At 39.6% G+C, this 15,381-nt stretch overlaps 1 protein-coding gene across 2 annotated transcripts in view; it reads left to right on the forward strand.

The window, feature by feature from the left end:
* The window catches only part of ITFG1 (integrin alpha FG-GAP repeat containing 1), a 214,019-nt gene that overhangs the window by 96,488 nt on the left and 102,150 nt on the right, over nucleotides 1–15,381 (forward strand). For both annotated transcript variants that reach the window (XM_075940203.2, XM_006121184.5), the window contains exons 9-10: nucleotides 5,684–5,778; nucleotides 11,138–11,310. In XM_075940203.2, coding sequence (XP_075796318.2) covers nucleotides 5,684–5,778; nucleotides 11,138–11,310 — 268 coding nt within the window. The remainder of the gene's footprint in view (nucleotides 1–5,683; nucleotides 5,779–11,137; nucleotides 11,311–15,381) is intronic.

Here is a 15,381-nt window from a genome sequence, read left to right on the forward strand (position 1 = left end):
TACAACTCAGACTGAGCTTTTTTTTCAGTTTTGGATTGAAATCTCATTGGATGAAATTTTGATGATTTCAAAACTAGAATCAAACACCAATAAAAATACCTTCAAATTTTAATGAGACAACCAAAATGTATCAGCAGACGGTTGCCAGTCCCCCAAACAAAAAAATTAGAAGAGATTAAGATCTAAGTTTCTAGTTCTGGCTAGTGTCCAGTAATTAAAAATGCGTGTCTAACAATTTAAAACAAGCATTTTTCTGGTTTTCTTTTTTCCATTAGTTATTTTAATTCAAGGAACATATAGGACACAGTGTTGATTCAATTCACACTGTCTTAAATCATAGAATTATGGAACTGGAAGGACCCTTGAGAGTTCATCAAGTCCAATCCCCTGCCCTCACGACAGGACACACACCATCTAGATCATAGGTGGGGAACCTAAGGCCCGTGGACCAGATGCGGCCCAGCTTGCCTGGATCCAGCCCCTGAGGCTCAGGGCTCCCACTCCAGCACTGGAGAGCCCATGCTGGTGCTCCAATCCTCTCCATCCCCAGTGGGGCTGGCGCGCACAAAATCTACTAGCCGGGGCCTTTCTAGGCTCTGATGTGAGAGGGGAACATGAGGACCCCAACCCCAAAAAGGTTTCCCACCCCAATCTAGGTTAGTGATTCCCAACCTTTTTTTATACCGAGTGTAACCGGGTGGCCTGCTAGGGGCCCTGGGGTACCCTGCCATTCGAGGGTCACTACCCCGACCCTTTCCTGCCCCCGGCTTCTAATGCGCTGTTCCCACGGTCCACTCCTAACAGTCCTTTCCTCGCGTCCCCGCCAATCCCACCGGAGTCTTCCTTTTGCGCCCTGTCCGCTGCGCCGCTGCTCCGGATCGCTGGCTGGTCCGTCGACGCCACTACTGCAGGGCTCCCCATCGGCTCTCTCCGTGCCGCCCTGGCCGCCCGCATCGGTCGCCTTCCCTCCGCGTCCTCTCCTGGCTGTGCCCCCAGCTGGTCTCGCGGTCGGTCCTGCGGAGGAGGCTGAGAGCAGAATCTCCCCTCCTCTCTGCTCACCTCCCCGCTTTTAAATTCCCCGCTCGGCGTTCCTCCGGCCCCTGACCTTCCCGGGGCCGCCGCCGGCTTCCTGGGTCCTAAAACCCGCCCGCTAGCCTCTGGACTGCCGGGCGCATGCCTGCCAGCCGTGCCGGCTTCCCCCGACCCTGCTGGCTGCCCCGCCGCGCGGCACTGGCTTCCCGGCGCCAGCTGACACTCCGCGCGGGGCTGCGGATCCCGCGTCCGCTAGTGCGGGGGTGAGTCCCCCCATCACACCAAGGACCAGGAAATTTTTGGCAGAGCAGTAACATTTTAGTTGCATGTTTGCATATTCATTATGCAAATAAAATGTTACCAGCTTGCCAAGAGCCCCGGCCCCAGAGCCAGCTCTAGCCCCCTAGAACGCCTCACCCCTCCACTACCCCCCAGTGCCAGACACTGACCCCAGACTCCTGCACCCAACCGTTCCAGTGCTAGTCGCCCCACCACTTAGAGCCCCCCCACCGTATTCCCCAGTGCCTGCCCCAGTCCCCAATATTAGCCCCATCCACATAGCCCCCCCCCCGTGCCAGCTCCTCACCCCAGATGCCCCAGTGGTCCCCAATGTAAACCCTCTGCCTTTTAGAGTCCCCCATCCTTTAGAGCTTCCTAGAACTAGCCCTTTCCTCAGATGTCCCCAGCACTAGCTCTGTCCCCGAAGCCCACAGTGCATTCCCTGCCTCCTTGCCTAGTTCAGGTCATGGCTGCCCTAAAGTTGCTGTGCTGGGCTCTGTGTAGCCCTCCCACCATGCAGCGCAGTGCTGTTCCATGTCCAGGAAGAGACTCTGCCCCAGCCCAGTGCTGGTTAGCTGAGAGGCAGGACAGGACACGCCTCTCCCAGCAGAAGCAGTGTACCCTAGCCCTCAAAGCCATCATGGCCTGACAGCCAGAGAGCTGCAGCCTGGCAGTGGATCAGGGATTGGGAAACGCTCATCTAGATCAGTGTTTCTTAAACTTTTTAAGACCAAGGAACACCAGACAATTTTTTTTTTATGAGGAACACCAAGGATTTTTTGTTGAGAAAAAAAAAAAAAAAGTCGTCGTCAGAGGAGGGTCAGGGAAAAAATTGAGCCAAAAAAAAAGATTGCCTGTCCCTTTAAGGGTGACCATTTTGAATTCTGTTTTTCTCTGCAGCACACTAGTGTGCCATAGAACACAGTTTAAGAAACACTGATCTTAGATCATGCCTGATAGCTATGTATCTAACATGCTCTTAAAGATCTCCAATGATAGAGATTCCACAACTTCCCTAGGCAATTGTTTCCAGTGTTTAACCACTCTGACAGGAAGTTTTTCCTAATGCCCAACTTAAACTTCCCTTGCTGTAGTTTAAGCCCATTGCTTCTTTTCCTGTTATCAGAAGTTAAAGAGTATAATTTTTTCTCCCTTCTCTTTTTAACACCCTTTCAGGTATTTGAAAGCTGCTGTCTTGTCCGGTCTCAGTCTTCTCTTTTACAAACTATACAATTCCAATTCTTTCAGTCTTCTCTCACAGGTCCTGTTTTCTAGAGCTATAATCATTTTTGTGTAATAAATGTGAAAGGAAATTAAAGTCTTCACTGTGTGTCCTATGTATTATTGCATGTATATTTAATCTTGTTCATGTGAAAACACTTTTTATTTGATTTGAGGTGAGGAGGGATAGATTTTATTTTGTTTTGGAGTGGGTTTTTTGTATGTGTACATTTTGTACTTTAGTAGAATATTAGGTTTTTGGGTTGTTATTTTGCTTCCCTCTCTCCTCCCATGCGCTAAAAGATATTTGGGGGGATATGATCCAAACATTAGTAGCCATTATGGAATGTTGTTCTTCTGCTTTGCTTTTTTCTTAGAATGATAAAGCCTAATTTTACACCCTCTCCAAATCCTGTATATAAACAGATTCCTGTGTGCAGAAAATTATATTTTTTCTCAGAATTTCCCCCTTAACTAAGCCACTCTCAATAGAATTTCCTTTTACACTTCACATTACAAATTTCTGGAGCACTACACCTTCCTTTTCCCACGTTCTCTCTGGTGACTATGGGGTTCAGAAATAATGGATATAAAATCTTATTGTGTTATACTTATTAGTTTAAAATGACAGATTAAAAGCCATGAAGCACTCATCTGAAATAATAATTATACACCTGAGATAAAACAGATTGGGATCTTGTAAATGGGCAAAAAGAGATGTAGGGCAGATCTAAAACCTTTTCCTAAGACTAATTGTGAACTGGTATGAAATGCTTCAATAGAAGGTATACTTGGGAACCATCCGGCCTCCTGAGGTTGACCATGCCAGATGAGTGAATCAGAAAGTGCCTAAATTTGTGCATAACCAGGAAGGATTGGGGATGTCCCAAAAGATATCATACTTAATTCCCTGACTTATTCAGGGAAGATGGGTGGTATTTCTGTCTGATCGTAGTGGATATATTTTTGGCTGAAGCCAAGGAGAGAATTGCTAACTAGATGAAAACCAGGCTTGGGGTAAGGGGAGGCAGCCATGCTGATTGCTAGCACCTCCAGGTGGCATGTGAGATGTATGTTCCCAGATAAACTGTAATTGGAAGTGTACTTAGAAGGTTGCTTTCTCCTAAGGAAGCTGGGGTGTATGGGGTTGGAGCTCCCAATGTGTAGAACAGATCCAACTGTATATGAGAGGATGGCAATGGGGTCCCAGCCGTGGCCTGGGGCCCTGTGAGAAGTGGTGCTAATAGCAGCTTTCTATCATGAAGGAGGGCTTCCCATAAAACTTAACTGCTAGATAGTTTTCAGTTGAAGTAAGTGAACAAAATTATAGCCTAGTTAAACCACATTACTGGTGTTTTGTCTTTCTTTCTGCACATCCAGGACAATCCTTTTGCTGCCCTATGGAGAACTCTATTTACTTATTTGAAAATGTAAATATAAACTTTTCATGCATGATTAAAATATGGCACTGGTGAGGTAAATATGTAAATAAATCCTTCCCAGACTGCTATTCTATTAAATATTTTCTTAATAAAGAATATTTCCAGCTAAATAATCTTAATTACATAATGAAAGGCTCCAGCACTTGCTACCATTTGTATCTATTCATCTCTAAGGGTGTGTCTAGACTGCAGGGTTTTGTCGACAAAAGTGGACTTTTGTCGACAAAACTATACCTGCGTCCACACTGCCTTTGAGTTATGTCGACATAACATCGACAAAATTCAGCAGTTTTGTCGACGTATGTAAACCTCATTCTACGAGGAATAACGCCTTTTGTTGACAGAGTTCTGTCGATAGAAGGCATTATTGCATCTACACTGTCCTTTGCGTCCACACTGTTATGTCGACAAAGCAGCTTGCTTTGTCGACAGAACTGGATGTAGTCTAGACGCTCTTTGTCGACAACTTTGTCGACAGTATCTGTCGACAAAACTTCTGTCGACAAAACCCTGTAGTCTAGACGTACCCATAGATGTAAAGATGTTTAGGTTTTTGTAAAGAGATGTAATTCAATTATTAGAATTGTTCTTTTTTAATGCATATTAAATTACATCTGTAGCAATATGATTTATGGTCAGTCAAATAGCTAAATTCTCTTAATTTTTTACATTCTTAGATTTATCAGGCTCCAGTTTGTAAATAATGTTGTAGTATTTAACAGGTATTTTACTGTGCGCCTTGAGTTTTTATTTGGGTACGATTAGGGTGTCTGGGAGTCAGCAGTCTTTTGAAGATCAGCAGAAAGCAATTGTCTTAGTGAATTAGACTATGCATTGAGACATGTTCTGTTAGTTGGATGTTCATGCTCCAAATTCTTACAGCTCATTCTGCCAGCACCAAGGAAGTATAAGTGGTATGCCTTTGTAAAGTTTCTGTCTTGTAAGTCTGTAAGATAGCTATCTGGAGTTCTGTACACATATTTACATGCTACACTATTTGCTCAATTTAGCCTCTAGATCTCATGGTAACTTTCATAGGGCAGTTATATAATCTTCATTTAAATATGTAAAATAGGGATAATTTTTTTTTACATGCTTGGAAATGTATGGCTCAAATGTGCTAAAAGTGACTTTCTTGAACTATGTGAATACAGACTTACCTTGTGCAAGAGGTCAAAGAGCAGCTGTCTGTTGTAACTAGGTAACTTGAGTACTCTCCCTCCCACCCACCCCCCCGCAGGTGTTTAGATATACAAAAGCTTTTGCATGTCTGTCTGTCCAGTGCTCCCTCCACAGCACAAATCACTTAAAAAATGAAATGCATTTTTGTTAAAATGGACTGTTGTATAAACCAGCCGTTCTCAAAAGCAAACCACAAGGACAATGTCAATTACTCTTTTATTCATTCTGTTAAAATGTACTTTTACATTTAAGGTTTGAAACTGCATAATGGCTCAAAATTAAATTCCTTTAACAAAGAGAAATGTATTTGCACCTTCAAACAAAAGTCAAACCAGATGACATGTTGACAAGATTAAGTATGTCAAATATTCTGATTTTTCTTGACACTTATCTAATTTTTATATTTTATCAAGATTTCTACAGACTATAATGTATGCACAGTTGATTTAATCTTCTGTTTGAAGAACATTTGGTTTTGCAAATAGTAGTAAGCTGATGAAGTTGTTTTTTCCCCCTTTTTTTGGCAGATGGGGATGGGCAAACTGAGCATTTACTGCCAACCTGTGCTGATGCGACTTGTCAAAAAAGTACCATCTACTTATCTAAACCAGGACAGAATCAGGTATTCTGAGCTTCCATTTCCAGAAACAAAACTGAATACCATGTTTAACATAGAGAATAAGAAAGGCAACCCAGGAAAAAATCCAAAACAATCTTTTTGTCACATTAGGTTGTCATAAATAGAAAAAATGTTTTCTTTAATAATTGGCTGAAATTTGTGTTCTTGATAGAATGCCATCTATAGATCCTTAAAGGAAGAAGGAAAAATATTTACCATGGACTGAGTGTGAGTAGTATTATATATAGATATAAATTTCTTGTTGGATAACAGAATGACATCATCACATCATGTTGCATCCACAGGAGCCAAGCCCCAATCACTCCCAGCCTGCCCTCCCCAGGATCCCATGGGGAGCTGGGGCCATCTGCGGCCCTGGCCCTCCCCTTACCAGGGGAGGGCCAGGGCTACTATGGCTTCGGCCCAGCCCTCCCCAGCAGTGGAGGGGAGGCGAAAGAGAGCGTGGCCTCGGCCGTAGGCCCTCCCTATCCAAGATGGGGTTTGGCGAGTGTAGCAGGCAGGGGGGCAGCCCCCTTATTCTCTTATAATGTCCAACTTAATTTATGATAGTCCTCTTAGATGGATAGTGGGAAAAGGGAAATGATTCTTGTGCCTGGGTTCACAACATCAGCGAAACCATTTTCTAACCTTGAAAGCAAAACTTAAATATTTCCTAATAGCATGGAATACAGACATTACAAGTGAGATAAGTGCATGCAGTACATTATAAAATTTAATAATCAAAATATTAACCACATTCTTATAAGACTAATACCTTTTTTGAACAAAACTAACATACAGTGACCTAGTTTGGTTTCCCTCTATGAGTTAGTCAGTTGTTAGCTGATAGCTATAGCAGAGGCCTCAAACTCGCAGCCCATGAGCCATTCCTGGCCAGAGCAGTTATGAAATCTGGACCAGGAGTGCCAGGGGGAGGGAGCTGTTAGTTCACGTCCCCCAACCAAGTGGTCTCCTTCTTATCACCGCTATGCTCTCTGTCCCCCATGGCACCCTGTCCACCAGAAGTTCCAGAGAGAGAAGGAACGAATGCGGCCACACCACCCCCTCCAGTAATTCCTGAGACTGTGTCCCCGGGGAATGGGTGCCATAGTGGGGAGAGAACTGGACAGTTGCCATGAGGGGATGAGGCTTGGGGGATCAGCAATAGACTTCCCTTTCTCCCTTCCCCTTCCTGGTTGAGACTCCCAGGATGGATTGCACAATTGTTCCGGCTGAGCATTGCCCATGGGCTTTAAGTTTGAGACCCCTTGCCTATAGTCTTGGCCTGAAGTAGCACTGGTTTACCAGTATCATACCACCAATCCAAAATGATGCTTGAACTAAGCAGTGTAGTTGCCTTGGTGCTTTTTAGATGCCAGTTTTGAGTTGGAAAATTGGAAAATTCAGGGTAAATTCATTAAGTGAGTATTTAATCTCTTGTACTCATTAAATACATGAATTGTTTTACTGTAAACTATTCATTGGCATAGATCATATGGAAAAGAGAGAAATATTTGAGGTATCCTGGTTAAATAATCTGTTTTTAAAGGATGTCATTTATCACAAGCAGCAAAATATTTGAGGCTAAATTTTCAACAATGTTTTGCATCATTTACACACCTGGACAATGGCTTTTATTTATTTATTTATTTATTGGATGCTAAGTCACGTTTGAAAATGAGATTCAGGTGTTGAAGTAGAGCAGATTGGAAAATGCACATTTGTTAAACTGAAATTTCTTGTAAATCCATTTGGGTTCTTCTGTCTCCGGATGTTGCTTGCCTAGGTAGCCAATAGTAAGGATGACACTGATAAGAACATGATTTTCAGTCAGCATCTCTTAGCCTAGGAACATAGTTTGCTCTAGAAAAACAGTCTCCAAAATAAATCTTCCTGTTTTTTCAGAGCATACACATTTTGTCATTTACAGTTGCTCATATATAGGAAAACAGAACATCCCTTATAAGGAAACCCGTTTTCTTTCTTGGAATAAACCACTGTCCTGTTTACCCCTTTTAAATATGTGTGTGTGTGTGTGTGTGTGTGTGTGTGTGTGTGTGTGTGTGTATAGGTAGATAGATATACAGTATTTATTTTTAAATTTTATTTAAAATTCTTCTATTTTGAAGAGTTTGTGGCTTAGTTTATGCAAAATAAACAAATATTTCACAATTTCCTACAGATGCCAAATTTTGCATAAACAACCCTTCCACTTAAATTAGCTGCATGCACCACTTTTTACACCAGAATATGCTGGGTGAAAGGTTTAAATAATTATTTTTGTTTATCGGAAACAAATCATGACTATTATGATTAGAGTTCATAAAAAATATTTGCTAACAAAATTAAAATCAAGTTGCCTATTCAACTCTCATTTTAGTGCAAAGAAAAATTTTAGGGCTGTCAATTGATATGCGTTAACGCCTGCGATTAACTCAAGAAAGGATTAACGCGTTAATTTTTTTAACACGTTAATCACAGGCATTAATGCTGCACTACCCCTTCGAAGCGCCGCTCTGGCACTTCAGAGGGGCAGGGCATTAGGAGCCAGGGATCAGCTGGAGTCTCCAGCTGACCCTAGGCTCCATGCAGCGCTGCTCCATGGCGGTGCTTCAAAGAGGCAGCGCAACACGGAGCCAGGGATCATGGGCACTCCAGCTGATCCCCGGCTCCTAATGTGCTGCCCCTTTGAGGCACCGGGGTGGTGCTTCAAAGGGGCAGCATTTCACAGAGTCCAGGGTCAGCTGGGGACTCCAGCTAATCCTGGGCTCCCGCAGTGCTGCCCCTTTGAAACGCCGCCACAGCGTTTCAGAGGGGCAGGATTAACGTTTTAATCACTTGACAGCCCTACAAATTTTTCATGTTACAAATTGCAAAATAATTCAGATTAGTTACGGAAAGTGTAATGGACAGTTTACAAGTTTCTGATTTAAATTTACTATGTGTGTTAATTATTCAATTAAACAAATAATGTTTAAAGTTGAAATCCTAGAAATTGAAACAGTTTTTACTTCCCTTTTGCAAGCATATTCATTTATGTAATAGAATTCTTTTATTTAATTTCTTGAAATTTCCTATAAGTGCAATCTGTGCAAAATTACTTTGTCCAGACAACGACCAGCCTGACCTGCCTATAGATTCATTTTCCATGAAAAAATAAATAGAATAAATTAAAGCATGTAAAATGTTTGAATGTGTAATTGTTTTAGGACAATGTAGTACCAATGATGCCATATGGTGGAAATTAACAAAAGAATTGAAGAACTAAGTCTTTTTTATTATCTGCTTCATTGATTTTGTGTTTTGTTTTTAAGGCATACTCATTCTTTTTTGAGGTCTTTCCCTTTTTTTTCCTTTCTCCCCACCTCACCCTCTCCAAGCCCCTATTTACAGTAAAACCTGTGCTATCCAGCACTTAACTATCTGGAAAACTTTAGAAACCGGCAAATTTCCAAGGTTCTTGGCATGGTCCAGCAATTTGATCTGGCCAGCACGAGGCTGGGCTCAGCTTGGCAGCACGCCGCTATGATCCAGCCAGCCAGGAGCTGGGCTGGGCACCTGGCAACCCCTGTAGCGCGGGGGTCACAGCTCCAAAAAGAGACTCTCAGATAACCGTGATTTTTAGATAACTGGAACGTCCTAATCCCTGAGTGTGCTGGGTAACACAGATTTTACTGTATTGAGAAACTACTTTTAATAACTCCATTCATCTGAAGAAGTGGGTTGTACCCCCGAAAGCTCATGATACCATCTGTATTTTTGTTAGTCTTTAAGGTGCTACAAGACTATTGGTTGTTTTTTATGTTTCTTTTCAGTGAGGTGTTCTGCGTATAGATACTGTTACTTATTTGGTGTACACATATAATTCCCATAAAACTGACAGTCTATTTCTCATTTTCAGAGTTATTGTCCTAGATGTTTCAAAAAAGTCTTGCTGCTTATAATAACCAAAGAAATATTTATCAAAACAAATGGGCATATGGAGGCTAAACAGTTTTTTGAAAAACAAAAACTGAGGAATCTACTTATTGATTTCCATTTTTTTTCACTCTTTTATTTAGGCAGTCATAAATTATGTTATATATCTTCATAATAGTGCAGTTTTAGTAAATGGTATGTGTATACATTTTCTATTCAGAAACAATAACAAAACAACAAAATCTAAGGTCTATTCCTTGGGCCGTATTGAGTTTTGCTGGTGGCAAGACAAAAACATCTGTCCCTTTTATGCTTTCTCTCAGTCTTAAAACTCATTTGGTTCTGTTGCAAATATGAATTACCTTAGAACTGCCGAGAAGGTGTGTCTGATGGCAGTCCCAAGGGACCATTCCAGCATCCAGGGATAATTGGCATGCAACAGAACTCCTGTTACACTTGCTTCTCTCAGCTACATTTCCACGCAACTTCTACAGAATGTGCTGCAAGAATGAAGTGATGTTGAATCAATTACACTCTACAGGCACTACAGTACCTGCGATTCCCCAACACCACAGAAATTTTTAATAGACAAGGTCAGGGCCATTGAGTTTCCTGGATGTTGTAATGGTTCCAGACCTATATTTTAAGAGCAACAATATAATTTATGACTTGCAACCATACTGTTCTTTTGTGTATTTATCTCCTCAGGACTCACCAGATTAGGAAAGCCAGGATTAGAGATATTTAAGAAATACCTATATGCTGTAGGTCATGATGCTAAAGCTCCATTAGGGTGATACTATTATGTTCTGCTGGGGGTGCTGTCTTTTAAATGAAGTGTAAAATGATTAATGAACATTAAAGTTTCCATGGAATTTTTCACTAAAGTATGGTTGTTAACCATGATAACTTGGCTTCATATCAGATAATGGAATTATACTTCATATAATTATTGTAAAGGTTTATGTAGTGTCATAAATTTAAACAGCATTCTAAGGAACATAACTTAAGTCATATACCCTGTCCCAGAGAATTTACAGTCCCTCAACTGGTTCTAGTAAATGCAACAATAATAATCCTCATTTTGTAGCCTAAATATTAGTATGTTAGGTTGCTGTGTGCCTTTAATCCTTAGTCAAAGATACTGACTGTCCTCAATTCCTTTTGACTCCAGTGAAGGAATTGAGAATGGTCTTAACGTCTCGCAGAAGCGGACTCAGGCCCAAACAGCTAGTCTTTTCCACTCCAGAGGCAGATTAAGTTATCCTTATATATTAATGCCATCCCTCACAGGAATGTTCAAAGGGTTTTGAATTCCGTGATGAAAAGAGCTATAGGACATCAGAACAGTAGTAGATGTGAAAATGATGATCTGTTTAATAGCATCAATACTTTAACATGCAAAACACACTTCTAACTACAGTTATTTTTTTATTTTTTTCAGTGGATACCAGTGTTGCAAGACTTTAGAAATAAGGACACACTCTGGGGTTTTGTACCATATAAAAACAATCAATCCTCAGATGAACTTTCTATTCCAATTACTCTTCATATTGGAGATTATAATATGGATGGTTACCCAGATGCACTTGCCATACTGAGAAATACTTCTGGAAGGTATAGTATTTATGAAGCCAAAAATAAAAATATTTTCAAAGCATGTATCCAAATATCAGTTCATGCAATTTTTAGAATTACATTGTTTAGAAATTGTTTTAATCTTAGATCATCTTATTCTTCTTCATAAAAATGAATAGTTATTTATAATTATTAAACATTTTCCCTTTTAAAGGTTTAAATTTTGCATGAAAAATGTAAACTACATAGTGGCATAGGGCCAGATTGTGGCTCAAAATGTATACATGCACAGAGAAGTTAAGAGCAGTAAAGGGGCTTTTTGATCCAGCATTCTCAATCACCAAGAAATCTTGTACCTTTGAAGAAGCAATTGATTCAAAGGTATCTGTTATATTGACAGTAGTTGAGTATGTTCCAAGCTTAATTAAAGTCGGCCCTGAAATAAATGCAATACAATTATTTTTTGTTTTACAATTGGAAAAATAACTCTGTGTGAGGTTGGAACTGGGAAACTCTTAGGGTATAAATTTATTTTTGAATACCTACAAGCTTTTCTTGAACTTGCACTTTGTAAGTCTGATGAATTGCTCATACTGTAGCTTCCATCACCTGCATGATTCTCAGTGAGCACCTGATCACGGTGTAAATTTGTGTTCACTCTCCATTATGACTTGTGGAAACCTCAGCTCCTTTTCCAGTCTTTGAAGTTCAGCAGTCTAGTTTCTTTCTGTCATTTGTTTCTGATGGTGCTGAGGTTTTATGGCTTTGTCCTTGTTCTGTACGTTCAAGCCATCTCAACAATTTTCCTTGTTCTTTATCAGCTCTACCTATGTTGTCTGTGTGGAGTGTGGTGCTATAACAAAATATCTTCCCATATTCTTAAGACTCCATCACTTGTATTGGCAAGTTGCTTATATTTATTTGTTCATTTGGATATTTCATCCATATTGTGCTCCAGAGGAAACAACAGCACTATTCAATACTGGTAGATTTCAGTTCATATCAACTAAAGCTTCTCTGAAAGCCTTTGAGCCCACTTCACTGATTACTTCCTTAAACAACTAGCAGTTCCCTTTCCTGTCTTCATCTTCGAATACTGGAAGATAAACTAGATTTGGTCTGGCAAATATCCCTTCTGGTTCTCCTTAGATCTGTAGTTTGAATCTTCTCCTCCCTTTTTATTTTGACACTGCTAATAGCAAACTGACAAAGCCTTTTTCTGTTGGTGTGTCCCTGCCCCTTAGGCACTTGTGTCACCCTCAAGAAGGTGTTCAGGCATTTCTTTTAATGTCAAAGACTGTAAATACATTTTATTATGGTTGTCGTGCAATTCTCTGCTCAGTATTTCCAGTTCTTTGTTACAAGGATGCTGTCTCAATATGACCCACACAGCCATAGCAGCATGACTATGTAGTATTAACAAGAGCCCAGTTCACTGGATTTTAGTAGTCTGCACCTGCTGAAGATGTCTGAGCTGGCACATAGTACTCCAGAAGACATTATGCCCAGTCTCTTACGTTCTAATTCAATTGTTGTACTTAGTACATATTTACTTCTTGCATATATGTACTTCAGGTTTTAATAATAAGTTTTAATATATAAAGCACATAATTTTACCTAATTATTGTATGTTTGATCACACAACAAAAAGATTAGAAAGAAACAGGAAGCAAGAATCAATTTCATACAAATCAGTAGCTCTTTACACCATAAAGTAGTTTCAAGTATACAGTCAGAAAGAGACCCTAGATGCTGCATGCACAGACAATTGTTAGTTTGCATTATCATCTCACCATCCATCTCTTCAAGCACTTTGGATAGGTGATACAAAAATCTTTCCTTCCCAAACTACTTTCCAAATACATCTGCTGTCATCACTTTCTAAAATATCTGTAGTATCTCTCACACTCAATTGTTTAGTTCTCTGTATTATCGTAGTACTAGAGAAGAAAAAAGCATCTCAAAGTCCCTGTAATACTTTCAAAAATCCCTACAATACACATTTTAAAAGCTCCATAAACTCAGATTATTGAGAGAGTCATGAAATCTAATCTATGTTAAAAGGAATTTTAAAAATGCATGTTATTGAATGTCTCAGGTAAGACTATATTTAGTCCTATGTCAGCCTGCTGTAAAGGCCAGTAGAATACTAGTATTTGCAAGTACTTCAAATTTTTAAAAATCCATCCATTTTGTTATCTACCATATTCAAAAGTTATGTCCACCAATAGTAGTTTCAAAGAGTATTCATTATAATAATTACAGGTGTATGTGTTTTAAACCTTGTTTTAAGTGGAGCTATGTGAACAATTCTGTTTTCTGTCCTTATTAAAAGTGTGGGGAAAAATATTTGATTAAACCAAATGTTTTAGTTTACCAGAAGTGAAACATTTGAACTTTTTTGAGATTTGCTTTTTATTGAAAATAAAATGAAGTAAATTTCATAATGAGAAGTCATTTCACATTAAATAAAGTGTTTCATTTTAAAAAATGTCAGAACACTGCAATTTTTTTTTATTCGTAAGTGTATTTATTTTACTGAATCAGTTCAGTGAATTGGGCATTGATTTCCTTACTATTTTTGGTAAACCCAATTTTTTTTGTCCGAAAGCGTTTCACCAGGGGGAAAAAATGTCATTCCATTCCCATTATTCAAGTGCAGATAACTTTGCCATATTTAAAGCTTTTGTATATAAATTTTCCATGCCTGGAAAATTCCATGTCTTCTTCAGGTTGATTTTTTTCAAGAAAAAATGGTTTAGCCATTTCTGGGAACATTAGAGAAAAGTACAGGTTGAACCTCCACAGTCCGGCACCCTCAGGACCTGACAAGTGCCAAACCTGAGAATTTGCCAAACCACAGGAGGTCAGTGTTGCCTAGCAGCATTACCAACACTTCCACGCCTTACTAGGTTCTTAAAAGACATTTAGGGTGAATTAGAAATAAATACCAGTACAATACAGTAAGCGCCAGGATTGATAGCTGTAAACAATCTTTATGGAACCACAGGAAATATGGCCATACCCCTGATCAGCAGACATCCAGCCAACTAAAATCATGCCGGACCCACAGATGTTGCTAGAACAGAGAATGCTGGACTAGAGAGGTTCAATCAGTACATTGTTTTACCCCTTTTCACAAAATCCTTCCATTGAATGTTCGTTAATACAATTGAGCAGAATTATTATTACTATTACACTGCCCAAAATCATGCTGTACATTACAAAACAAACTAAAAGGAAAGATCCTTCTTAGGAAGAGTTTATGGTCTCACTTCTGACATAATGCAAGGGAGGAGATAGATCTAAACAGTGGGGAAGAATAAGTTTAGAGGATAAGGCCTTAAATTGTGCTGATGCTTTTCCATTATATAAACTTACGAGTAATTAATAAATACATTTTAAAAGCATAGAGCAACTAAAATGTTGTGAAGACTTATTTTCATGCAGTATTTTCATATAATAAGCAGGAATGAATTTTTCCTTAATGCCATAGTGTAATATGCTGTAGTGTAATATAGCATTTGTTACTGTGTATTGCAAATCAGTAGGTGAATTTAATTAAAATACAACAGCATATTTTTCCTGCCAAGGAAAGGTATTACCATTTCCTTACTGCAGATCCCCTGAGACTGTTGAAAAGGCATTGACACCCAATCTCCAATGGAAACAGACTTATAGGAAAGGCATTTTTTTCTGAATTAGGCTATTTTATTTTCAATTAATATAAAAATGAATCTGAAATCTATGGAAAAATACATTTTTAATTTCTCATGGACATTTTTACAGCTTAGTAACCATATTTCTTCTGTATTGCAATATAATTAATCATAGGCTGTTCTTTGAAGGTCTCTGTGTTTTCCTACTTATAGAATCCCTAATACTAAGAAGCTCTTGAAAACTTGTCTTCATTGTTGTGTACAAGAAATCTCACTTGAGGATGATGTCATCACCCTAGACTAGGGCTATGTCTTCATTACCCTGATCTATCAGAAAAAGGTATGCAAATTGCGCTTTGCAATTTGGAAACCTTTTTCCGATAATTTTTTCAAAAGAGGCATTTCCGAAATTTAGCCTGTCTACACTGGGCCAAATTTCAGAAAAGCATCC

Source organism: Pelodiscus sinensis, chromosome 12, assembly GCF_052426305.1.
Source record: "Pelodiscus sinensis isolate ZL-2025 chromosome 12, ASM5242630v1, whole genome shotgun sequence".
NCBI lineage: Eukaryota > Metazoa > Chordata > Testudines > Trionychidae > Pelodiscus > Pelodiscus sinensis.